Source organism: Salvelinus fontinalis, chromosome 13 (genome assembly GCF_029448725.1).
Source record: "Salvelinus fontinalis isolate EN_2023a chromosome 13, ASM2944872v1, whole genome shotgun sequence".
Lineage (NCBI taxonomy): Eukaryota > Metazoa > Chordata > Actinopteri > Salmoniformes > Salmonidae > Salvelinus > Salvelinus fontinalis.
The window spans coordinates 2,688,232-2,715,658 of NC_074677.1; the positions used below are offsets into that span (position 1 = coordinate 2,688,232).

Consider the following 27,427-nt stretch of genomic DNA (forward strand, 5'->3'; position numbering starts at 1 on the left):
TAGTAAAGTACAGGCTGCCGTTTACAGTGTAGTAAAGTACAGGCTGCCGTTTACAGTGTAGTAAAGTACAGGCTGCCGTTTACAGTGTAGTAAAGTACAGGCTGCCGTTTACAGTGTAGTAAAGTACAGGCTGCCGTTTACAGTGTAGTAAAGTACAGGCTGCCGTTTACAGTGTAGTAAAGTACAGGCTGCCGTTTACAGTGTAGTAAAGTACAGGCTGCCGTTTACAGTGTAGTAAAGTACAGGCTGCCGTTTACAGTGTAGTAAAGTACAGGCTGCCGTTTACAGTGTAGTAAAGTACAGGCTGCCGTTTTAAAACATTTATTAACAGTGATAACTGGATCATAAAAATAAACAGGTCAGAAAGCTAATTGGGTGAAAGACTACTGTCGTCATAGCATTGGCTGGTTATTTGACTCCTCCTCCTCCTGTTAATGCTAATATAAACTGTTTCCTGTTCCTGTGTCCCAAAAGCCTATCAGAACACAATCAAACCATCCCTCCATCAACACAAAACCTCCCTCTTTCCCGTCTCCACCCCATCCCTCCATCCCTCATGACACCTTCCCCCAGCAGCCATAACACGAAGACAAAGAGGTGGAGAGATGGGAGAGATGGGAGGGGGACACGGAGATGGGAGTGGGACACGGAGATGGGAGTGGGACACGGAGATGGGAGTGGGACACGGAGATGGGAGTGGGACACGGAGATGGGAGTGGGACACGGAGATGGGAGTGGGACACGGAGATGGGAGTGGGACACGGAGATGGGAGTGGGACACGGAGATGGGAGTGGGACACGGAGATGGGAGTGGGACACGGAGATGGGAGTGGGACACGGAGATGGGAGTGGGACACGGAGATGGGAGTGGGACACGGAGATGGGAGTGGGACACGGAGATGGGAGTGGGACACGGAGATGGGAGTGGGACACGGAGATGGGAGTGGGACACGGAGATGGGAGTGGGACACGGAGATGGGAGTGGGACACGGAGATGGGAGTGGGACACGGAGATGGGAGTGGGACACGGAGATGGGAGGGGGACACGGAGATGGGAGGGGGACACGGAGATGGGAGGGCAGGACTGTAAAGAGGAAGGAGACATGAGGCAGATGGAGGGGGGGGGCAGCAGATACAAAAGAGAACAGAGATCATGAATTAAAAAAATTATAATAACATCTGTAGCAAACTAGACCAAAAACAAAGGGGATGAAAGAACAGATGGAGAGGAAGAAGAAGAAGAAGAGGAAGGCGAGGCAAGAGGAACAGCAGAACGCTAGAATGATGTAACGCATTAGAAGATGAAACCGGAGGGCGTCTGTCTGAGTCTCCTGGTCTGATGATCTCACATCCCTCTCCCTGGGCTGGGGGTCCGCTGGGCCGGGGGTCCTGGAGGTGTGTGTATCTAGGTGCGGGAACGGGAGCGCGAGTGTCGTGGTGAGTAGCGTGGAGAGGCCCGGCTGCGTCGCGGCGGTGAGAAGCTGAGTGAGCGGCTGTTGCTACGCCCGTTGCTACGGCTACGAGAGCGGGAGCGTCCGTAACTGGGGCTGCGAGGTCCATCCACCTTCACACGCACGTACGCAGTCTCTCCCTACACACACACACACACACACACACACACACACACACACACACACACACACACACACACACACACACACACACACACACACACACACACACACACACACACACACAGAGGGCAGAGAACATTGCCTGAGACACACACCCCAGTGTACAGTTCCTCACTATATAGTTATATTTAGGACTGATGCCCAACGGAGCGTTTTACACAATGTATCCTCAACGGGCGCTGATGAAGATCTTCTACAGTGGAAATACAATTACATTTCACAACTAGGAAAATAATTACACTGAACAAAAATATAAAACGCAACATGTAAAGTGTTGGTCCCTTGTTTCACGAGCTGAAATAAAACATCCCAGAAATGTTCCAAGATTATTTCTATTAAATGTTGTGCACAAAGTTGTTTACATTCCTGTTAGTGAACATTTCTCCTTCGCCAAGATAATCCATCCACCTGACAGGTGTGACATATCAAGAAGCTGTTTAATCAGCATGGATCATTACACAGGTGCACCTTGTGCTGGGGGGGCAATAAAAGGCCACTGTAAAATGTGCAGTTTTGTTACATCCCACTGATGTCTCAAGTTGAGGGAGCCTGCAATTGGCATGATGACTGCAGGAATGTCAACCAGAGCTGTTGCCAGATCATTTATGTTCATTTCTCTAATGTCGTTTTAGAGAATTTGGCAGTACGTCCAACCGGCCTCACAACCACGTCCAGCTTCTTCACCTGTGGGATCGTCAGACCAGCCACAAGGACAGCTGACGAAAGGGAGGAGTATTTGGTCTGTAATAAAGCCCTTTTGTGGGTTGAAAAACTCACTGATAAACAGGGCCTGGTGGGTGGGCCTCCCAGGCCTACGCCCTCCCAGGCCCACCCAGGCCTACCCCCTCCTAGGCCTACGCCCTCCCAGGCCCACCCAGCCCTACGCCCTCCCAGGCCCACCCAGCCCTACGCCCTCCCAGGCCCACGCCCTCCCAGGCCCACCCAGGCCTACGCCCACGCCCTCCCAGGCCCACGCCCACCCAGGCCCACGCCCTCCCAGGCCCACGCCCTCCCAGGCCCACCCAGGCCCACGCCCTCCCAGGCCCACGCCCTCCCAGCCCTACGCCCTCCCAGGCCCACCCATGGCTACGCTCCTGCCCAGTCATGTGAAATCCATAGATTAGGGGCTAATTTATTTATTTAAATTGACTGACTTCCTTATATGAACTATAACTCAGTAAAATCGTTGAAACTGTTTCGTTTATATATTTTTGTTCAGAAAAAAAGTAGGAAAATCTTTTGTCATAATTTTGATGTTTCCAGATTGACTTTAGATGGAGTATTACATTAGCTAGCTAGCTCAGATTGACTTTAGATGGAGTATTACATTAGCTAGCTAGCTCAGATTGACTTTAGATGGCGTGATACATTAGCTAGCTAGCTCAGATTGACTTTATATGGCGTATTACATTAGCTAGCTAGCTCAGATTGACTTTAGATGGAGTATTACATTAGCTAGCTGGCTCAGATTGACTTTAGATGGAGTATTACATTAGCTAGCTAGCTCAGATTGACTTTAGATGGAGTATTACATTAGCTAGCTAGCTCAGATTGACTTTAGATGGAGTATTACATTAGCTAGCTAGCTCAGATTGACTTTAGATGGCGTATTACATTAGCTAGCTAGCTCAGATTGACTTTAGATGGCGTATTACATTAGCTAGCTAGCTCAGATTGACTTTAGATGGCGTGATACATTAGCTAGCTAGCTCAGATTGACTTTATATGGCGTATTACATTAGCTAGCTAGCTCAGATTGACTTTAGATGGAGTATTACATTAGCTAGCTAGCTCAGATTGACTTTATATGGCGTATTACATTAGCTAGCTAGCTCCGATTTTGGGGAGAACAATGGATTATGTTAGCTAATGTTAGCATTGCTAGCTATTGACAATATTGCCATTTGCCTAAAGTAAACGTGACGACATGATAACAACGGCTAAGTTGTTTTCCACTAAATATTTGCCTACTTAGAAAACGCCAAGAACGGGCAAAGCTGTCAAAGGGTAGCTACTTTGAAGAATTTAAAATATATACAATATATTTAGTTTTGTTTAACACTTTTTTGGTTACTACATGATTCCATATGTGTTATTTCATAGTTTTGATGTCTTCACTATTATTCTACAATGTAGAAAATAGTAAAGATAAAGAAAAACCCTGGAATGAGTAGATGTGTCCAAACTGACATGTACAGTATGTCACAACAGGTGTAAATATATGTCATGACAGTGTTATGATCACATTATAAACAAGCTATGACAAGTTGTTAGCCGTTATGACATAGTTATAACAGTGTTATGATGCTGGGTGTCAAGTAACGTGTTACCCAAATATTATAAATGTTTGTGTTTCTTGCAGTCAATTTACAGTCTACAAATGATTTGTAATTTGTTGATGATCCCTGACTTGGGGAACAGGATGCCTTCTGGGACACAGACCCAGTCTTATCCCTTAACAAGTCTTATTCCTTGGATTCCAAACCAACCCGACCTCTGACCTACCTCGTGGGAGCGGAACTTGGTGTTGTCCAGCTTGCGGACAGCGTAGGTCATGTCCTCCTTGCGTACGAACTCCACCACGCCGGTACCGTCCCGGAACACGTCAGCATAACATACATCACCTGCCTCGCGCATGTGGTCCTTTAGGTCCTGCCAGCTACCACTAGAGGGGAGACCTGGAGAGGGACGAGGAGGTGGTAGAGGGGCAACACAGTAAAGACAGGAGGAGACCTGGAGAGGAGGACAGTAAAGACAGGAGGAGACCTGGAGAGGAGGACAGTAAAGACAGGAGGAGACCTGGAGAGGAGGACAGTAAAGACAGGAGGAGACCTGGAGAGGAGGACAGTAAAGACAGGAGGAGACCTGGAGAGGAGGACAGTAAAGACAGGAGGAGACCTGGAGAGGAGGACAGCAAAGATAGGAGGAGACCTGGAGATCAGGGAGGAGGAGAGGACAGTAAAGACAGGAGGAGACCTGGAGATCAGGGAGGAGGAGAGGACAGTAAAGACAGGAGGAGAGGACAGTAAAGACAGGAGGAGACCTGGAGAGGAGGACAGTAAAGACAGGAGGAGACCTGGAGAGGAGGACAGTAAAGACAGGAGGAGAGGACAGTAAAGACAGGAGGAGACCTGGAGAGGAGGACAGTAAAGATAGGAGGAGACCTGGAGAGGAGGACAGTAAAGACAGGAGGAGACCTGGAGAGGAGGACAGTAAAGACAGGAGGAGACCTGGAGAGGAGGACAGTGAAGACAGGAGGAGACCTGGAGAGGAGGACAGTGAAGACAGGAGGAGACCTGGAGAGGAGGACAGTAAAGACAGGAGGAGACCTGGAGAGGAGGACAGTAAAGACAGGAGGAGACCTGGAGAGGAGGACAGTGAAGACAGGAGGAGACCTGGAGAGGAGGACAGTAAAGACAGGAGGAGACCTGGAGAGGAGGACAGTAAAGACAGGAGGAGACCTGGAGAGGAGGACAGCACAGTAGACGGGGTCCTGCCAGCTACCGCTAGGGGAGAGACCACCATACAGACAGTCGGACCAGACACAAACACAGAGCTAAGCCACACACTGACCGGAGACGATGACCCGGTACTCAGAGCGTCGTGATGGAGGTCCATATCTTCCTCTGGGTCCTCCTCCGTCACCCCCGCCCCTTCCACCGCCCATCCCCCCTCTCCCCCCGCCACGACCACTACGGGGGAACTCCACCCGGAGACGGTAACCATCGTAGTCGTAACCATCACGACCGTGCACTGCATCATCAGCATCTCTGGGACACACAGACAGAGAGACACACAGACACAGTTAGGTTGAGATTGTTCCACGGACAATACCTAGAGCTACTTCCCTCTGCCTGCGCCGTAAGCTCCTCTGAACAGGACATTCCACAGGTAGCTAGGTGTTGAATATAGCCTTGGCTGAGCAGCAGTGTTCTTCTGCTTTACGCTCTGTGGACCGGATCAGGTGACCAGTTCACCACCAGTCTCTCTGTGGACCGGACCAGTAGGTGGCCAGTTCACCACCAGTCTCTCTGTGGACCGGACCAGTAGGTGGCCAGTTCACCACCAGTCTCTCTGTGGACCGGACCAGTAGGTGACTAGTTTACCACCAGTCTCTCTGTGGACCGGACCAGTAGGTGACCAGTTCACCACCAGTCTCTCTGTGGACCGGACCAGTAGGTGACCAGTTCACCACCAGTCTCTCTGTGGACCGGACCAGTAGGTGGCCAGTTCACCACCAGTCTCTCTGTGGACCGGACCAGTAGGTGACTAGTTTACCACCAGTCTCTCTGTGGACCGGACCAGTAGGTGACCAGTTCACCACCAGTCTCTCTGTGGACCGGACCAGTAGGTGACCAGTTTACCACCAGTCTCTCTGTGGACCGGACCAGTAGGTGACCAGTTCACCACCAGTCTCTCTGTGGACCGGACCAGTAGGTGACCAGTTCACCACCAGTCTCTCTGTGGACCGGACCAGTAGGTGACCAGTTCACCACCAGTCTCTCTGTGGACCGGACCAGTAGGTGACCAGTTCACCACCAGTCTCTCTGTGGACCGGACCAGTAGGTGACCAGTTCACCACCAGTCTCTCTGTGGACCGGACCAGTAGGTGGTCAGTTCACCACCAGTCTCTCTGTGGACCGGACCAGTAGGTGGCCAGTTCACCACCAGTCTCTCTGTGGACCGGACCAGTTCACCGCCAGTCTCTCTGTGGACCGGACCAGTAGGTGGCCAGTTCACCACCAGTCTCTCTGTGGACCGGACCAGTTCACCACCAGTCTCTCTGTGGACCGGACCAGTAGGTGGTGGGCCAATGCCCCAAAACGTGAAGTTGATCGAGCCCCGTCGAGGGAGGAGCAGATTATTTGTACAGGATAGTAAAACATTCTTATGATGACTATACCATTTGTTGGCACCTTCAATCTCTGTCAGTCAACTGTTGAAACATGATTATGTGTCATTTCAAGTAACTAGTTGCTTAAAGAAACATCAAATCATATACTTTGCATGGAAACCCAAATAAAAGCATGTACAGTGCATTTGGAAAGTATTCAGACCCCTTCCCCTCTTCCACATTGTTATGTTACAGCCTTATTCTAACATTGATCAAATAAAACATTTTCCTCATCATACTACACACAATACCCCATAATGACATCACCATACCCCATAATGACATCACCATACCCCATAATGACGTCACCACACCCCATAATGACGTCACCACACCCCATAATGACATCACCACACCCCATAATGACATCACCACACCCCATAAGGACATCACCACATCCCATAAGGACATCACCACACCCCATAAGGACATCACCACACCCCATAATGACATACCACACCCCATAATGACATCACCACACCCCATAAGGACATCACCACACACCATATGGACATCACCACACCCCATAATGACATCACCACACCCCATAAGGACATCACCACATCCCATAAGGACATCACCACACCCCATAATGACATCACCACACCCCATAAGGACATCACCACACCCCATAAGGACATCACCACATCCCATAAGGACATCACCACATCCCATAAGGCAGGGGTGTCAAACTCATTCCACGGAGGGCCTAGTGTCTGCAGGTTTTTGGTTTTTCCTTTCAATAAAGCCCTAGACAACCAGGTGTGGGGAGTTCCTAACTAATTAGTGATGTTAATTCATCAATCAAGTACAAGGGTGGAGCGAAAACCCGCAGACACTCGGCCCTCCGTGGAATGAGTTTGACACCTGTGCCATAAGGACATCACCACACCCCATAATGACATCACCACACCCCATAATGACATCACCACACCCCATAAGGACATCACCACACACCATATGGACATCACCACACCCCATAATGACATCACAATACCCCATAATGACATCACCACACCCCATAATGACATCACCATACCCCATAATGACATCACCATACCCCATAATGACATCACCATACCCCATAAACAGGTTTTTAGAAATGTTAGCAAACTTATAAAACCTGCAAAACAGAAACACTTTATTTAGATAATTATTCACACCCTTTGTTATGAGACCCTAAATTGAGTTCAGGTGCATCCTGTTTCCATTGATCATCCTTGAGATGTTTCTACAACCTGATTGGAGTCCACCTGTGGTAAATTCAATTGATTGGACATGATTTGTAAAGGCTCACACCTGTCTATATAAGGTCCATCCTTGATATGTTTCTACAACCTGATTGGAGTCCACCTGTGGTAAATTCAATTGATTGGACATGATTTGTAAAGGCTCACACCTGTCTATATAAGGTCCATCCTTGATATGTTTCTACAACCTGATTGGAGTCCACCTGTGGTAAATTCAATTGATTGGACATGATTTGTAAAGGCTCACACCTGTCTATATAAGGTCCACAGTTGACAGTTTAAATTTGCAAAAATCTAATAACCTGATTTTCGCTTTGTCGTTATGGGGTAGTGTGTGTAGATTGATGAAAATGCTTTATTTTATCGATTTTAGAATAAGGCTGTAATGCGACAAATTGTGGGAAAGGAGAAGTGGTCTGAAAACTTTCTGAATGCTCTGTATTTAAGTGGTTTAAATATTAACTTTCCTACTAACCGTCAAAGGTCGACAGTACCAAAATCTTGCCAATCCATTCATTACTTACGAAACACGTTTATTCCACTGACTGAGACATGTTTTCCATACTGTACGTTTCAAGCACACACAGGACCAGTCAAAAGTTTGGACACACCTACGCATTGCAGGGTTTATATTTATTTGACTGTTTTCTACATTACGGAGACAAATGGCAAAGGTGTCTCAGGCAGTATTAGAAGTATCTGAATATAGTGTAATATAATATAGTGTAACCTACCAATCAAAGTACAGTACCAGTCAAAAGTTTGGCCACATCAACTCCACACAGACCAGGTTATTTTTTTCCTGGCCACTCTTCCGTAAAGCCCAGCACTGTGGAGTGTACGGCTTCAAGTGGTCCTATGGACAGATACTCCAATCTCCGCTAGCTCCTTCAGGGTTATCTTTGGTCTCTTTGTTGCCTCTCTGATTAAAGCCTTCCTTGCCTGGTCTGTGAGTTTTGTTGGGCGGCCCTCTCTTGGCAGGTTTGTTGTGGTGCCATATTCTTTCCATTTCTTAATAATGGATTTAATGATGCTCGTGGGATGTTCAAAGTTTGATATTTTTTTGTAACCCAACCCTGATCTGTACTTCTCCACAACTTTGTCCCTGACCTGTTTGGAGAGCTCCTTGGTCTTCATTGTGCAGCTTGCTTAGTGGTGTTGCAGACTCTGGGGCCTTTCAGAACAGGTGTAGATATACTGAGATCATGTGACAGATCATGTGACACTTAGATTGCACACAGGTGGACTTTATTTAACTAATTATATGACTTCTGAGGGTAATTGGTTGCACCAGATCTTATTTAGGGGCTTCATATCAAAGGGGGTGAATACATATGCACACACCACTTATTTTTGTTGAAACAAGTAATTATTTCATTTCACTTCACCAATTTGGACTATTTTGTATATGTCCATTACATGAAATCCAAGTAAAAATCCATTTAAATTACAGGTTGTAATGCAACAAAATAGAAAAAACGCCAAGGGGGGTGAATACCAATGACTGGAACGAATTGCAAAAATCTCTGAAGCTGGAGTCTTATAGCTCCCTCTCTAACTTTAAGCATCAGCTGTCTGAGCAGCTTACCGATCACTGTACCTGAACACAGCCCATCTGTAAATAGTACACCCGACCACCTCATCCCCATATTATTACTTATCCTCTTGCTCTTTTAAACCCTAGTATCTCTACTTGCACATCATCATCTGTACATATATCACTCCAGTATTAGTGCTAAATTGTAATTATTTTCACCTCTAGGGCCTATTTATTGCCTACCTCCCTACTCTTCTACATTTGCACACCCTGTACATACATTTGTATCTTTTTCTTTTCTATTGTGTTATTGACTGTACGTCTGTTTATGTGTAACTCTGTTGTTGTTTGTGTCGCACTGCTTTGCTTTATCTTGGCCAGGTCGTAGTTGTAAATGAAAACTCATTCTCAAATGGCCTACCTGGTAAAATGAAATGAAATAAATAAATGTAAATACTTTTGCAAGGCACTGTATATCAGCAAGCTTCCCTGACAAATTACTCTATCTCATGGCCTGTTTTAAGAAGGAAATAGCAAAGCAAAGTGAGAGACCTGGCCAAGATGATCACTGTGGATTACAATTCAGTCACTGGTACATTTTGTGGAAGTGGTTACAGCGATGTTCCTTTTTATGACTCTGCCTGTAAAGGGAGCCAGTGCCGAACACTCCTTTTCCAAACTGAAGATAATTAAATCGTACCTGAGGAGCAGCATGGGACAGGAGAGACTGAGTGGGTTGGTCATTATTCTGTCCATTGAAAACACCAGGACCATGGATTTGAATGCCATAGTCAACAACTTCACAGAGCGCAAGGCCCGTCGAATACTAATCTGGTGAACGGCTCCTGAGCCATGTCATCGTCATCATAGCCTATACGTTTAACTAGGCTTTAAGAATAATAGTAAGCACATACACATCATATACTGTTAAAAGGCATGCTGCCATTTAAGCAGTCGGTTTGAATAGTTCACTTCATTGATTTGCTGGTGTTTCTGCTACAGGGCCTCCGCGGGAGGCAGATCATTTGAAATACCGGTATGTCAGTTCTGCCGCCATGCATAACTACAGCGATCATGTACTGGGTCATTAGCTGTGTTTCTGTCAAGAGATTGCTCTATATATTTACGTTTTATAATATAGGCTATTGCCTATTATTTGCAGATAAAATAAGATGTTTTTTTGACTGCTTTGTGCTTTCCATGGTGCTGATGGATTTACACTGGTCAATTTCTGACCTCCGTCCATCATGCTGAATGTATTGGTTATATTGCGGTTTCTCTGGTAACAGCTTCAAACGTGCCCTTAGATTAGGTTCTGCTCTGCTGTTACAACGCTCAGTAATATTAACACACAGCCTTACCAACAAAATGATTTTATTTGTATGGGAAATAAGTGTGGGGATAGAGGCCCGTAATGTTTTGGGGCACCTGGGCCCGTCATGATTAAGGTACACTACAGGGTCCCATGCTGCCAAATTCGTCATGGAAACCACTCCATGTGATTGGTCATCGCCCAGCGGTATCTGCTGGTGTTATACATTTGGGTTAAAGGTGAACTTTTTCACCGCCTCCCACAGGTCCACGGCCCGCTCAGCTTCTATTGAACATTAATGGGACGCGGTGGTTCCCCGCGCATTACTAGTTAACCTCAGTCTCCAACATAACACGAGGTAGCGAGCTATATTGCTAAAGCTAAATCACCCAAATCTTTCTGGAGCTGTTCTAGTTTCGTCCCGTAACAAGGGATTCTGCTGGGACATTTGGCTGATACTAGCAGACTAAACTCAACGTATCACGTTGGTAAATGTCCATCTTAAATCATTGCATTTATTCAGATATAGTAGTGTGATCATTTTCTGTCAGCCCAATGTTCCAACAGACAGTGTATTCATGTTCTGTTGGGACTGATACAGAATCTCTTGTTGTGGGAGGAAGCTAACTAGGGCGGTTTACTTTGACATATTAAGTCATTTAGCGACACACATAATGAACTAACCTTTCATAATGAACTAACCTTTCGGTTACTGGCCCAACACTGTTAGCCGCTAGGCTCCCTGACGCCTACCCCTAGGGCTGTTTGAGTTGTAAAAGCGGCTAACGTTAGCAGCTATTCTTTTAGCATTGTTAACTAGCTAGCTAGCTACCTGGGGTCCTCGAATTCCACGAAAGCGAACGGCGGTCCTCCTCTCCGGTTCTTCAAGTCGATATCCCGGATCGCTCCGTACTTATAGAACACATCCTCTACGTCTTTGGTTCGAATATCAGGCGGTAGGTTACCCACGTAGATCCGACAGTCGTTGTTTCCCGCTGGGCCACGAACCACGCTCCCGCCTCCCGACATATTATCCCCCGACATCCGAAGATTACTACTTCCCTAGCTAGCTAACTGAAGAAAAGCCGTTTAACGGTATATAACAAATGGCTGTATAAATATCAAGCTATCTAAATCAATCGTCAACGGTGCACGCAAAGTTAGCTAGCTAATTTAGAAATAATCCCGCAACTCTCGCTGACTTCTCAAAATGGCGCCGAGGTCTCGCGTGTCTTTGGAACCTGCGCGGACTGACAGACCTCTTTGTGTTTGCAAACACTGCCGCAGGAGGGCGATGCGCCCAAGTTGGTGGCTTCTTCTTCTGTGGCCTTTATGGCGGACTGCACCCAAAACGGTGTATTGCCGTCACCAACTGGACGGTTTGAAACCCTTAAAAAATATATATATATTATCCATACGTAATAGTGATACTAACTTAATCCACCCTAATAAAATTGTACATTGCCAAAACAAACAAAACTCCCACAGGCTCTAGGACCTGAGAGGGTGGTACGGCTTTTGCCAATATTCCATGTAACTCCTTTGCTGTGAAATCTTTCATCCCCAGGAACCGCTCCGCAGCAATCACTATCATTTCTATCTTCCTGGACCTTCTGTCCACCTTGGCAGTGCCACTAATTACCACAGCTATAAGTGCCACAAAGTCCACCTTCTTAACCTTTAAAATGTCAGGATCCTGCAGTGTAGGCTATCCACTACCTCGGACTCTTCTGGTGCAACATTCAAACCCTCAACCCTTTTCACAGTTGCTGCATACGAACTGCTCTGTACAACCCTTACTTTGGCCACCTCATTCTCTTTCACCCTTGTGGGGGGAGGTTGGTGGCAGAACATGGGGGGGGTTCTTATAGAACGGAGGCAAACAAATAAAGCCTCTATTTGCATGTTGCTTATGAGTGTATTTTACACATTTTATATTAAGTCCTGCGTAATAAAATGTTTGTGTCATCATCGCAAATCAACTGCATCATACTTAAAAACACTTCAACTAGTAAAATGGCTCTTTGGCCAACTTTTGCTACACCCTATACAGTATCAATGAGCGTTAGCATTCTAGCTAACAACTGCTGCATCCAAAACAGTTATTTTGCAATGACCACAACCAAATATAATCTTAGCGACTGTTCAAGCAAGAATCATTTACTGAGATGCGGCCTCTGCAGGAACCCTCGACCTTCTAGCCCGAGGTCCAGCGCGCTATCAACTGTGCCGCAAAAGCATGCTCGTGCGGCAGAGTCGATTTCCGCGCTTATAAACCCAGGGTCGTTACAATACGTTTTGCCGAGCTGTTGTGAAGTTTGTGTTTATACAGGACCTCCCGCCCTCACCTGTTAACTAATCATGTCAATGATTGTTACGTAATTTGAGGCGCACGGTAATGTGGTGAGCTCAATTTGGCCTCTGCATGCCTCCGGAGGCTCCGCATTTGCTTCATACGATCCATATGGCGCCTCCGACCACATTTTCGGATCAAGCATAAATTGGCTTTTAGTGAAGCGTCTTTCCCAACATAAATGCATTAAAACCAATCCAAACCCTGTTACTTCAGTGCAAGAGAAGTGTAAGTAAAAACATGAACATTCAACATCACCATGGTGATGGCACCTTCCCCTACCTCCAATGGTTTCAGACTGCTGCAAAGCCTGGTTGCAGCAAAATTTACACCATTCCAGCCGACTCTTGGGATTGCGCATGGTTATTTTAGGCTTGTGCGGCTGCTCTTGCCATGGAAACCAATTTCATGAAGCTCCAAGCAAAGTTAAAGTGCTGACTTTGCTTCCAGAGACATGTTAGAACTCTGTAGTGAGTGTTGCAACCGATAACAGACATGGTTCAGGACTCAGCGGTCGCCCTCTGTGACCTACCACTTCACGACTGAGCCGTTGTTGCTCCTAGACATTTCCACTTCACAATAATAGCACTTAGTTGACTGGTGCAGCTCTAGCAGGGAAGAAATTTGACAAACTGACTTGAAGGTGGTATCCTATGACTGTACCATGTTAATTGTCACAGAGCTCTTCAGTAAGGACATTCAACTGGCAATGTTTGTCTATGGAGATTGCATGGCTGTGTGCTTGATTTTAGGCTGAAATAGCGGACTCCACTAATTTGAAGAGGTGTCGACATACTGCTATATTGATAGTTTATATATAATAAAGATAGCTGCAGACTGAAGGACGCACATGTTTTAATGTGTAACATCTCAACACCAAAATGGGAATACTCAGTGTGCAGGTATCCACCCATTGGTTAATTTCTTGCACCAATCACCTGCAAGTCATGGGATGTTTTTACACTACATTGTGTGTAGCTTCATCTCTATGATATGAAATGCATCGGAACATCCCACCAGACAGGGCAGATATGAATCAACCAATAACATACGGGACAAGAGAGCGGTACGTTTTTACAAACATTTATTCCTCTGTACATCTCCCCAGCAGCCGTTTATATGATGCCAATCTGGAACAGACAAGACAGGTATTAGCCAGCATTCATAGGGCAGTTATAAAGCATCATAGGCTATTTATAATGAGTCACAGTGCAGGTGGTCTTTTGTCGGAGCCTGGACAAGCACACCAGATTCAACTTGTCAACTAGTCATCAAGCCCTTGAGTTGAATCAGGTGAGTTAGTCTGGGGATACACCGCAGGAGACAGACGTTACCGTCAGTCACACCGCAGGAGACAGACGTTACCGTCAGTCACACCGCAGGAGACAGACGTTACCGTCAGTCACACCGCAGGAGACAGACGTTACCGTCAGTCACACCGCAGGAGACAGACGTTACCGTCAGTCACACCACAGGAGACTAGAGATGTTACCGTCAGTCACACCGCAGGAGACAGACGTTACCGTCAGTCACACCACAGGAGACTAGAGATGTTACCGTCAGTCTCACCTTATTGGCAACATCCAACGCATCGTAATCTGGAGCCAGACGGACATACGCCTTCTTCTCACCATCAGGCCTGGGAGCAGACACACGGGAGGACAGAGAGGATTATTATTAGAACGCTCTCATGTTTGGTGGGATAAAGAAATCCATTTCCCAGTTGTCGTCAAAGAAACCACTTATACATCTACATTGGACCAAAACCCAGCGATGGTGGGGGGGGGGGGTCGTGCTGAGCATAGTGCCATCACCTTTCATCACAAATAACTCTTCACTGGGTATCTTCAACCAGCTTAGGGCTGTCCCCGAACAAAAATCTTGGTCGGCCGAAAGTTGTCTATTCTTTCGACCAAACTATTTTAAGACGTATTTTTTTCATATATAGACACCCCGTGTTTGCTTGTCTGATGCTTTAAGCTCACAGTTTGATTAAATCAGACTCCCTTGGAGTCAGGTGTCTTATGGCCATACTGTGTTAAAACCGGAGAGCGAGTGCCTGTGCGACTGGCACATCTCTCCTCCGTGCTGCAGCGAACAGGCACCACAGAAACTGGTTATGGTGCTGCTGGGGTTGAGGCTGCAAAAATAATTATAGCTATTTACTTTCTTACCTGTTTCTGACTGAAAAGTTCTGTTAACGAAAGCCCTCGTTTGTTCAGGAAAAACGTTCTATTGCCTCAACCCTTTGCTCTCTTTGCGTGAAACACGTACGCATCACATGACCAATAGGGCCTGACTTCTAGCCTATCGTCATTGGTTCTAAACTCGGTAAAAGCAAAATGATGCGGCGGACGTGAAAAAGACTCGTAATGGGGGGGGGAATGTTTACTGGTTGTTCAGGAGGGAAAGGGGAAGTCAGACGTGTGGAAGACATTTGATTTAGTTGTGGAAACTACTGCAGATCCAGACAAAGTAGGGTTACTAAAAAAATAAGTCTATTCTAACGAGAAAATAAAACCTATATTACAGCAAAGACTAAAAACAGTTGCATGCATTTGTGAATTGCTCTTCATTTATTGTTTAGGATAATTATTTAAAGCGCATTTAATTTCAAAACTAAAATGCTTGATTGCATTTGAAAAGCACCAGTAGGTAGCCTATATACACACACAACAAAAATATAAACGCAACATGTAAAATGTTGGTCCCTTGTTTCACGAGCTGAAATAAAAAATCCCAGAAATGTTCCAAGATTATTTCTATTAAATGTTGTGCACAAAGTTGTTTACATTCCTGTTAGTGAACATTTCTCCTTCGCCAAGATAATCCATCCACCTGACAGGTGTGACATATCAAGAAGCTGTTTAATCAGCATGGATCATTACACAGGTGCACCTTGTGCTGGGGGGGGGGGGGGGGGGGGCAATAAAAGGCCACTGTAAAATGTGCAGTTATGTTACATCCCACTGATGTCTCAAGTTGACAGGGCTGACTGCAGGAATGTCACACCAGAGCTGTTGTCAGAGAATTTAATGTTAATTTCTCTACCATAAGCCTCCCCCAAAAGGCACAAATCAGACCACTGTCTTGTGCACCAAGGGGGAAAAAAACATCAATTTCCAACTACCCCACTAAAGAAATCTTGGTCGACGAACAGCCCATCAAGAAAACAATACACTAAATGGGGTCAGCCCTAAACCAGCTCCACCCTCTATTCTGTCAGATCTCCCCCAACCCTACTCTCCCCCAACCCTCACAGCTCAACATGGAGGCAGCCATTAACCAACTCCACTACAAAGGTAACGGGCAAATGTACTAGGTGGCCAGGTCAGACAAGCAGGCAGTACAGTATGTATCTATGGAGTCTAATGGGAGAAGTCAGCTAAGAGGTAGTGATGCCTGGACTACATTCAGGTTAGTAATGTTAGGATACGTTAAATAGTTATTTACCGGATGAGCGTGTTGACCTTGGCCACGTCGATGTCGTAGAGCTTCTTGACGGCGTGTTTGATCTGGTGCTTGTTGGCCTTGACGTCTACGATAAAGACCAGCGTGTTGTTGTCCTCGATCTTCTTCATGGCCGACTCTGTCGTCAGAGGGAACTTAATGATGGCATAGTGGTCCAACCTGGGGAGAGGGAAGGAAGAAAGACGTACGGAAAGGGAGGAGGGATGGGTAAGTTGAGCACTTCATTACACCAGTGTGATCCAAACTTTAAACCGAGGATCCAATCTAAGTCCTTCAAATGGCCCCTCTGCAAGCCAACGTGTTACATCCTGACTGTGCAGGAGATGAGCTACATAGGAAGGAGAAATCCGAGGGCAGCACTTCTACTCAGACACTGTGGACATGATCTTACCTACACACCCTTCAGCTGAGACCAGCATGTTGGTTTATAAGGAGGGAATCCCCCCTAGCAGACAAACTGACCTGGACTGAACCATCAGTGGTTTATAAGGAGGGAATCCCTCCTAGCAGACAAACTGACCTGGACTGAACCATCAGTGGTTTATAAGGATCCCCCCTAGCAGACAAACTGACCTGGACTGAACCATCAGTGGTTTATAAGGAGGGAATCCCCCCTAACAGACAAACTGACCTGGACTGAACCATCAGTGGTTAATAAGGAGGGAATCCCCCCTAGCAGACAAACTGACCTGGACTGAACCATCAGTGGTTTATAAGGAGGGAATCCCCCCTAGCAGACAAACTGACCTGGACTGAACCATCAGTGGTTTATAAGGAGGGAATCCCCCCTAGCAGACAAACTGACCTGGACTGAACCATCAGTGGTTTATAAGGATCCCCCCTAGCAGACAAACTGACCTGGACTGAACCATCAGTGGTTTATAAGGAGGGAATCCCTCCTAACAGACAAACTGACCTGGACTGAACCATCAGTGGTTTATAAGGAGGGAATCCCCCCTAGCAGACAAACTGACCTGGACTGAACCATCAGTGGTTTATAAGGAGGGAATCCCCCCTAGCAGACAAACTGACCTGGACTGAACCATCAGTGGTTTATAAGGAGGGAATCCCCCCTAACAGACAAACTGACCTGGACTGAACCATCAGTGGTTAATAAGGAGGGAATCCCCCCTAGCAGACAAACTGACCTGGACTGAACCATCAGTGGTTTATAAGGAGGGAATCCCCCCTAGCAGACAAACTGACCTGGACTGAACCATCAGTGGTTTATAAGGAGGGAATCCCCCCTAGCAGACAAACTGACCTGGACTGAACCATCAGTGGTTTATAAGGATCCCCCCTAGCAGACAAACTGACCTGGACTGAACCATCAGTGGTTTATAAGGAGGGAATCCCTCCTAACAGACAAACTGACCTGGACTGAACCATCAGTGGTTTATAAGGAGGGAATCCCCCCTAGCAGACAAACTGACCTGGACTGAACCATCAGTGGTTTATAAGGAGGGAATCCCCCCTAGCAGACAAACTGACCTGGACTGAACCATCAGTGGTTTATAAGGAGGGAATCCCTCCTAGCAGACAAACTGACCTGGACTGAACCATCAGTGGTTTATAAGGAGGGAATCCCCCCTAGCAGACAAACTGACCTGGACTGAACCATCAGTGGTTTATAAGGAGGGAATCCCTCCCTAGCAGACAAACTGACCTGGACCGAACCATCAGTGGTTTATAAGGAGGGAATCCCCCCTAGCAGACAAACTGACCTGGACCGAACCATTAGTGGTTTATAAGGAGGGAATCCCCCCTAGCAGACAAACTGACCTGGACCGAACCATTAGTGGTTTATAAGGAGGGAATCCCCCCTAGCAGACAAACTGACCTGGACCGAACCATCAGTGGTTTATAAGGAGGGAATCCCCCCTAGCAGACAAACTGACCTGGACTGAACCATCAGTGGTTTATAAGGAGGGAATCCCTCCTAACAGACAAACTGACCTGGACTGAACCATCAGTGGTTTATAAGGAGGGAATCCCCCCTAGCAGACAAACTGACCTGGACTGAACCATCAGTGGTTTATAAGGAGGGAATCCCCCCTAGCAGACAAACTGACCTGGACTGAACCATCAGTGGTTTATAAGGAGGGAATCCCTCCTAGCAGACAAACTGACCTGGACTGAACCATCAGTGGTTTATAAGGATCCCCCCTAGCAGACAAACTGACCTGGACTGAACCATCAGTGGTTTATAAGGAGGGAATCCCCCCTAACAGACAAACTGACCTGGACTGAACCATCAGTGGTTAATAAGGAGGGAATCCCCCCTAGCAGACAAACTGACCTGGACTGAACCATCAGTGGTTTATAAGGAGGGAATCCCCCCTAGCAGACAAACTGACCTGGACTGAACCATCAGTGGTTTATAAGGAGGGAATCCCCCCTAGCAGACAAACTGACCTGGACTGAACCATCAGTGGTTTATAAGGATCCCCCCTAGCAGACAAACTGACCTGGACTGAACCATCAGTGGTTTATAAGGAGGGAATCCCTCCTAACAGACAAACTGACCTGGACTGAACCATCAGTGGTTTATAAGGAGGGAATCCCCCCTAGCAGACAAACTGACCTGGACTGAACCATCAGTGGTTTATAAGGAGGGAATCCCCCCTAGCAGACAAACTGACCTGGACTGAACCATCAGTGGTTTATAAGGAGGGAATCCCCCCTAACAGACAAACTGACCTGGACTGAACCATCAGTGGTTAATAAGGAGGGAATCCCCCCTAGCAGACAAACTGACCTGGACTGAACCATCAGTGGTTTATAAGGAGGGAATCCCCCCTAGCAGACAAACTGACCTGGACTGAACCATCAGTGGTTTATAAGGAGGGAATCCCCCCTAGCAGACAAACTGACCTGGACTGAACCATCAGTGGTTTATAAGGATCCCCCCTAGCAGACAAACTGACCTGGACTGAACCATCAGTGGTTTATTAGGAGGGAATCCCTCCTAACAGACAAACTGACCTGGACTGAACCATCAGTGGTTTATAAGGAGGGAATCCCCCCTAGCAGACAAACTGACCTGGACTGAACCATCAGTGGTTTATAAGGAGGGAATCCCCCCTAGCAGACAAACTGACCTGGACTGAACCATCAGTGGTTTATAAGGAGGGAATCCCTCCTAGCAGACAAACTGACCTGGACTGAACCATCAGTGGTTTATAAGGAGGGAATCCCCCCTAGCAGACAAACTGACCTGGACTGAACCATCAGTGGTTTATAAGGAGGGAATCCCTCCCTAGCAGACAAACTGACCTGGACCGAACCATCAGTGGTTTATAAGGAGGGAATCCCCCCTAGCAGACAAACTGACCTGGACCGAACCATTAGTGGTTTATAAGGAGGGAATCCCCCCTAGCAGACAAACTGACCTGGACCGAACCATTAGTGGTTTATAAGGAGGGAATCCCCCCTAGCAGACAAACTGACCTGGACTGAACCATCAGTGGTTTATAAGGAGGGAATCCCCCCTAGCAGACAAACTGACCTGGACTGAACCATCAGTGGTTTATAAGGAGGGAATCCCTCCTAACAGACAAACTGACCTGGACTGAACCATCAGTGGTTTATAAGGAGGGAATCCCCCCTAGCAGACAAACTGACCTGGACTGAACCATCAGTGGTTTATAAGGAGGGAATCCCCCCTAGCAGACAAACTGACCTGGACTGAACCATCAGTGGTTTATAAGGAGGGAATCCCTCCTAGCAGACAAACTGACCTGGACTGAACCATCAGTGGTTTATAAGGATCCCCCCTAGCAGACAAACTGACCTGGACTGAACCATCAGTGGTTTATAAGGAGGGAATCCCCCCTAACAGACAAACTGACCTGGACTGAACCATCAGTGGTTAATAAGGAGGGAATCCCCCCTAGCAGACAAACTGACCTGGACTGAACCATCAGTGGTTTATAAGGAGGGAATCCCCCCTAGCAGACAAACTGACCTGGACTGAACCATCAGTGGTTTATAAGGAGGGAATCCCCCCTAGCAGACAAACTGACCTGGACTGAACCATCAGTGGTTTATAAGGATCCCCCCTAGCAGACAAACTGACCTGGACTGAACCATCAGTGGTTTATAAGGAGGGAATCCCTCCTAACAGACAAACTGACCTGGACTGAACCATCAGTGGTTTATAAGGAGGGAATCCCCCCTAGCAGACAAACTGACCTGGACTGAACCATCAGTGGTTTATAAGGAGGGAATCCCCCCTAGCAGACAAACTGACCTGGACTGAACCATCAGTGGTTTATAAGGAGGGAATCCCCCCTAACAGACAAACTGACCTGGACTGAACCATCAGTGGTTAATAAGGAGGGAATCCCCCCTAGCAGACAAACTGACCTGGACTGAACCATCAGTGGTTTATAAGGAGGGAATCCCCCCTAGCAGACAAACTGACCTGGACTGAACCATCAGTGGTTTATAAGGAGGGAATCCCCCCTAGCAGACAAACTGACCTGGACTGAACCATCAGTGGTTTATAAGGATCCCCCCTAGCAGACAAACTGACCTGGACTGAACCATCAGTGGTTTATAAGGAGGGAATCCCTCCTAACAGACAAACTGACCTGGACTGAACCATCAGTGGTTTATAAGGAGGGAATCCCCCCTAGCAGACAAACTGACCTGGACTGAACCATCAGTGGTTTATAAGGAGGGAATCCCCCCTAGCAGACAAACTGACCTGGACTGAACCATCAGTGGTTTATAAGGAGGGAATCCCCCCTAGCAGACAAACTGACCTGGACTGAACCATCAGTGGTTTATAAGGAGGGAATCCCCCCTAGCAGACAAACTGACCTGGACTGAACCATCAGTGGTTTATAAGGAGGGAATCCCCCCTAGCAGACAAACTGACCTGGACTGAACCATCAGTGGTTTATAAGGAGGGAATCCCTCCCTAGCAGACAAACTGACCTGGACCGAACCATCAGTGGTTTATAAGGAGGGAATCCCCCCTAGCAGACAAACTGACCTGGACCGAACCATTAGTGGTTTATAAGGAGGGAATCCCCCCTAGCAGACAAACTGACCTGGACCGAACCATTAGTGGTTTATAAGGAGGGAATCCCCCCTAGCAGACAAACTGACCTGGACTGAACCATCAGTGGTTTATAAGGAGGGAATCCCCCCTAGCAGACAAACTGACCTGGACTGAACCATCAGTGGTTTATAAGGAGGGAATCCCTCCTAACAGACAAACTGACCTGGACTGAACCATCAGTGGTTTATAAGGAGGGAATCCCCCCTAGCAGACAAACTGACCTGGACTGAACCATCAGTGGTTTATAAGGAGGGAATCCCCCCTAGCAGACAAACTGACCTGGACTGAACCATCAGTGGTTTATAAGGAGGGAATCCCTCCTAGCAGACAAACTGACCTGGACTGAACCATCAGTGGTTTATAAGGAGGGAATCCCCCCTAGCAGACAAACTGACCTGGACTGAACCATCAGTGGTTTATAAGGAGGGAATCCCTCCCTAGCAGACAAACTGACCTGGACCGAACCATCAGTGGTTTATAAGGAGGGAATCCCCCCTAGCAGACAAACTGACCTGGACCGAACCATTAGTGGTTTATAAGGAGGGAATCCCCCCTAGCAGACAAACTGACCTGGACCGAACCATTAGTGGTTTATAAGGAGGGAATCCCCCCTAGCAGACAAACTGACCTGGACTGAACCATCAGTGGTTTATAAGGAGGGAATCCCTCCTAACAGACGAACTGACCTGGACTGAACCATCAGTGGTTTATAAGGAGGGAATCCCTCCCTAGCAGACAAACTGACCTGGACTGAACCATCAGTGGTTTATAAAGATCCCCCCTAGCAGACAAACTGACCTGGACTGAACCATCAGTGGTTTATAAAGATCCCCCCTAGCAGACAAACTGACCTGGACTGAACCATCAGTGGTTTATAAGGAGGGAATCCCTCCCTAGCAGACAAACTGACCTGGACTGAACCATCAGTGGTTTATAAAGATCCCCCCCTAGCAGACAAACTGACCTGGACTGAACCATCAGTGGTTAATAAGGAGGGAATCCCTCCCTAGCAGACAAACTGACCTGGACTGAACCATCAGTGGTTTATAAGGAGGGAATCCCCCCTAGCAGACAAACTGACCTGGACTGAACCATCAGTGGTTAATAAGGAGGGAATCCCTCCCTAGCAGACAAACTGACCTGGACTGAACCATCAGTGGTTTATAAGGAGGGAATCCCTCCCTAGCAGACAAACTGACCTGGACTGAACCATCAGTGGTTTATAAGGAGGGAATCCCCCCTAGCAGACAAACTGACCTGGACTGAACCATCAGTGGTTTATAAAGATCCCCCCTAGCAGACAAACTGACCTGGACTGAACCATCAGTGGTTTATAAAGATCCCCCCTAGCAGACAAACTGACCTGGACTGAACCATCAGTGGTTTATAAAGATCCCCCCTAGCAGACAAACTGACCTGGACTGAACCATCAGTGGTTTATAAAGATCCCCCCCTAGCAGACAAACTGACCTGGACTGAACCATCAGTGGTTTATAAGGAGGGAATCCCCCCTAACAGACAAACTGACCTGGACCATCAGTGGGTTATAAGGAGGGAATCCCCCCTAGCAGACAATATTCTGTATAGATCACTTTCACAAAGTACCAGTCAAACAAGTGTGCATGTACTGTATAACTTTCAACGTACTTATTCCTGCGCGGGGCACTCTTGCGGGGGTACTTGGGTTGTCTGCGGAGGCGCAGGGTTTTGGGGCGGCGGAAGGTTGGAGAGGTTCTGATCTTCTTCTTCCTCTGGCTGTGGACTCCTTTCAGAACAGCCTTCTTGGCCTTCAGGGCCTTTACCTTGGCCTCGGTCTTGGCAGGGACAGCTACAGAGGAAGATAAGACGTTACAACTGGGTTTAGGAAGGGCCAGCTACAGAGGGAGATAAGACGTTACAACTGGGTTTAGGCAGGGACAGCTACAGAGGGAGATAAGACGTTACAACTGGGTTTAGGAAGGGACAGCTACAGAGGGACAGGGAACATTAAGTGGCTTTAGAGGGCGGATGTTAAAGCAGATTTCTACCATCCAGGCATCTAAACACCAAATCCGGTTACAAAGAAATCTAACAGGAATGGGGGGATTTGAGTAGGAATTCACATTGATTTCTCTGAGTCGCCCCATCGTGGACCATGGTCTACAGGGACATCTAAAAGCGTAACTGTTAAGAGTTCTGGGCCAGATTTAGCCCCAAAACATCTTCAGGCTACAGTCATTGGTAGAACAGGTTGCCATTTTCCAGACGTTTCTCAAAACAGTCTTTATTAACGTTGCACTTGACCAGTAACACCTGCCTCAGACCACCGGTACAACAACTACGCATCGTTAGATTACCGCTTGTCCTCCAGCACTTTTTAAAAACGGCAATGAATCAATGAATATACAGAGCATCCGGGAAGTACTCAGACCCCTCGACTTTTCCCACATTTTGTTACGTTACAGCCTTATTCTAAAATGGATTAAATAGCCCCCCCCCACCTCAATCAATCTACCCACAACACCCCAGAATGACAAAGCAAAAAACAGGTTTATAGAAATGTTAGAAAATGTATACATTTAAAACTGAAATATCACATTTACATAAGTATTCAGACACTTTACTCAGCACTTTGTTGAAGCACCTTTGGCAGCGATTACAGCTTCTTGGGCATGACGCTACTGGGGAGTTTCTCCCATTCTTCCCTGCAGATCCTCTCAAGCTCTGTCAGGTTGGATGGGGAGTGTTGCTGCACAGCTATTTTCAGGTCTCTCCAGAGATGTTCGATTGGGTTCAAGTCCGGGCTCTGGCTGGGCCACTCAAGGACATTCAGAGACTTGTCCCGAAGCCACTCCTGTGTTGTCTTGGCTGTGTGCTTAGGGTCGTTGTCCTGTTGGGAGATGAACCTTCACCCCAGTGTGAGGTCCTGAGCGCTCTGGAGCAGGTTTTCATCAAGGATCTCTGTACTTTGCCTCAAACCTGACTAGTCTCCCAGTCCCTACTGCTGAAAAAACACACCCACAGCATGATGCTGCCACCATGATTCACTGTAGGGATGGTGCCAGGTTTCTTCCAGATGTGACAATTGGCATTCAGGCCCAAGAGTTATCAGACCAGAGCATCATGTTTCGCATGGTCTGAGAGTCCTTTAGGGGGCTGTCATGTGCCTTTTACTGAGGAGTGGCTTCCGTCTGGCCACTCTACCATAAAGGCCTGATTGGCGGAGTGCTGCAGAGATGGTTGTCCTTCTGGAAGGTTCTCCCATCTCCACAGAGGAACTCTGTAGCTCTGTCAGTGACCATCGGGTTCTTAGTCACCTCCCGAACCAAGGCCCTTCTCCCCCGATTGCTCAGTTGGGTGTTCAGCTCTAAGAAGAGTCTAGGTGGTTCCAAACATCTTTCATTTAAGAACGATGGAGGCCATTGATGGGGACCTTCAATGTGGCAGATCTTTTTTTGGTACTCTTCCCCAATCTATGCCTGGACACAATCCCGTCTCAGAGCTCTACGAACAATTCCTTCGACCTCATTGCTTGGTTTTTGCTCTGACATGACCTGTCAACTGTGGGACCTTATATAGACAGGTGTGTATCTTTCCAAATCATTTCCAATTAATTGAATTCACCACAGGTGGACTCCAATCAGGTTCTAGAAACATCTCCACCAAAGGGTCTGAATACTTATGTAAATTAGGTATCTGTTTTGTTTTTTAATACATTAGTAAAAATGTCTGAAAACGTGTTCCCTCTTGTCATTGTGGGGTAGTGTGTGCGTGGATATATGAGGGGGAGAAATATTTAATCCATTTTAAGAATAAGGCTGTAACGTAACAAAATGTGGAAGAGGCAAGTAGTCTGAATACTTTCCAAATGCACTGTAAATAGTCAACAAAGCTTGCAATGTTATAAACAAGCGAAGATTACCAAGCAATTTTGTAAATAGGCTAAATATTGACACTCATGCATATGCAATCGATAATTTACCAAGTACTAAACCATTAGGCTACACAAGAGACGCTTCAATATTTCTTTCTATAAGATGGGTTAACTGACAACTTTATGAAAACGATGTGGGGACTTCCATGGGGCAGAAGTCGAGGTTCTGGATGACCACAAGAAAGACTGTCAAGAAACTGCCATGAGGGGAATCCATGTCTGTTACTGAGGTGTTGAGACTGATTTCATGGCAATGCTAATATGGCAAAAAAAAATGTCTAGCTAGCCAACCAACTACTAACGATGTATATGAGACGAGCTCTATTTGTGCAAATTAACTTACATTTAAAATAAACATTGGCGACTAAATATAGCTTCCGTGTTGTCAACGATCTAAGCCAACCCAGTTCTTCCCCCATAGTTGTGCACACCTCAACAAGTCCTTAACAGGCTAGTGTTATCTAAAAGCTCACATTTCACAGTACCCTAACCAATAACCTAAACGTTAACATAGTAGGTACATGGCAACAACGCTTAACTTCACCGTTAAATAATGGTATAATCTGTAGACCTAGTTGAAGCCAAATTCCTAGCTGCAATTAGACAACAATTACAAAAACGATCATATTAATTTTGGGTCACGTTGATATGTTGTAAATATAACATGTGGCTGACATTCATTCTTGCTCATAGTTTACACAATTTGATGCAATGCTGAGTTTACAGTCAAACATTGCATGAAAAAAGCAGGAGAAAACACAACACATTGAAACATAATACAAACAAATAGATAACTACTTAACGTTTATTCTGTTGATAAAAAATATAGGAGCTACAGCAAGATCTAAAGACTATATTCTGAAATCATTGTAAGCCCTATAACGACAGTTAAATTGAATTTGGTATTTATTAATTGTCGTGATAATTGTGCATTTAAGGTAAACGAAACCTAATGTTTATATCCCGGGACAAAGCAGCTAGAAACAGCAAGCTTGCTAGCTAAAATGCCAGGTGTCATGCGTTTCGACCTGTCCCAAAATGAATGTAGTTTGTTCAGAGTTCATTTTGATATTTCAGTCTGCGTGTCCTGAGTGTGGACGGACAGAGTCAACATGAGAGAGATGACGCACACCCGGTGTAGTCAGCGTGTTAGGCTTACATGACTAGACCGGGCAGTCACATCAACTATATCAACTGAAACACGTTAACTAGTTGGGCTACACATAGCTAGTTATGACAACACAATGGGCATTTTGATAGTGGATCATGTACTTGTACCATAATTAAACGTCTTGGTCCCATCAAATGTAGCGCCATACAAAAATATTCGCTAAGTAGCTAGCTAACGTTAGCCTAGCTAGAACTTCACATGCATATGCCTCAGTACTAATGGGGCAATAGTGTTAATACGGACCTGACAAAACCAGCATGTGCCCAACTTACGAGGGCATTTGAAACAATGATTATTAGACCACACAGACAGCGGAGTCCAGTATTTATCCAAGAGAAATTATAGATAGGCCAACGTGGAACTTAGCTAAATAGCATAGCCTGACGTCGCTGCTAGCCGGTTGCACCGTTCCACATTTAGTGGCCTTACACAAAATACGTACGTCTGTGATTTTCATCGGTATAATATAGCTATATATTAATCTTGGTAAACACGTACATAGAACATACGTGGTTGTGCATTTTATCTGACTTTACGGGAAAACAATGTACAGATTCACGAACCTTCTTTCTTCGCCTTTGGTGCCATGTTGAGAAAGGAAGAATGACTGGGGTTTTCCAGCTATAATACAGGGGCGAGAAAGCGGCACTCACATATCGCGAGACTGGCGAACTGCATCATGGTACTTGTAGTTAGAGATCAAATTTTCTCGGAAGAAGCAAAAAATATTTGAAATTACATACTGCTACATAGGAACTGTAGCTCAGTGGACTACAGCTAACTATGATACTGCTACATGGGAACTGTAGCTCAGTGGACTA

General features: G+C 46.5%; 2 protein-coding genes across 2 annotated transcripts; both read right to left on the bottom strand.

The window, feature by feature from the left end:
• Positions 1-305: 305 nt before the first annotated feature.
• Positions 306-11,875, bottom strand: LOC129867913 (serine/arginine-rich splicing factor 1B-like). The gene is made up of 4 exons (XM_055941395.1): positions 11,460-11,875; positions 5,208-5,404; positions 4,140-4,312; positions 306-1,591 (listed from the first exon to the last, which is right to left on the bottom strand). Exons 1-4 carry the CDS (start codon positions 11,669-11,671, stop codon positions 1,406-1,408), a joined length of 768 nt encoding a protein of 255 aa, XP_055797370.1. The 5' UTR covers positions 11,672-11,875; the 3' UTR covers positions 306-1,405.
• A 2,172-nt stretch (positions 11,876-14,047) lies between these two features.
• Positions 14,048-27,271, bottom strand: LOC129867915 (60S ribosomal protein L23a). Its single transcript, XM_055941396.1, has 5 exons — positions 27,170-27,271; positions 23,170-23,350; positions 16,434-16,610; positions 14,550-14,619; positions 14,048-14,110 (listed from the first exon to the last, which is right to left on the bottom strand). The coding sequence occupies exons 1-5, from the start codon at positions 27,192-27,194 to the stop codon at positions 14,096-14,098; spliced, it is 468 nt and encodes a 155-aa protein (XP_055797371.1). The 5' UTR covers positions 27,195-27,271; the 3' UTR covers positions 14,048-14,095.
• Positions 27,272-27,427: the final 156 nt, after the last annotated feature.

What these genes read in the sequence shown, in the direction of transcription:
- LOC129867913 (XM_055941395.1), bottom strand. Translation starts at nt 11,671, where the DNA reads ATGTCGGGGGATAATATGTCGGGAGGCGGGAGCGTGGTTCGTGGCCCA. An exon ending in GTGGAATTCGAGGACCCCAG is followed by an intron (nt 5,405 to 11,459) that starts GTAGCTAGCTAG and finishes TGTGTGTCCCAG; the next exon opens with AGATGCTGATGATGCAGTGC. An exon ending in GTACCGGGTCATCGTCTCCG is followed by an intron (nt 4,313 to 5,207) that starts GTCAGTGTGTGG and finishes GTCCCTCTCCAG; the next exon opens with GTCTCCCCTCTAGTGGTAGC.
- LOC129867915 (XM_055941396.1), bottom strand. Translation starts at nt 27,194, where the DNA reads ATGGCACCAAAGGCGAAGAAAGAAG. An exon ending in ACCAAAGGCGAAGAAAGAAG is followed by an intron (nt 23,351 to 27,169) that starts GTTCGTGAATCT and finishes CTTCCTCTGTAG; the next exon opens with CTGTCCCTGCCAAGACCGAG. An exon ending in AGTGCCCCGCGCAGGAATAA is followed by an intron (nt 16,611 to 23,169) that starts GTACGTTGAAAG and finishes CCCTCTCCCCAG; the next exon opens with GTTGGACCACTATGCCATCA.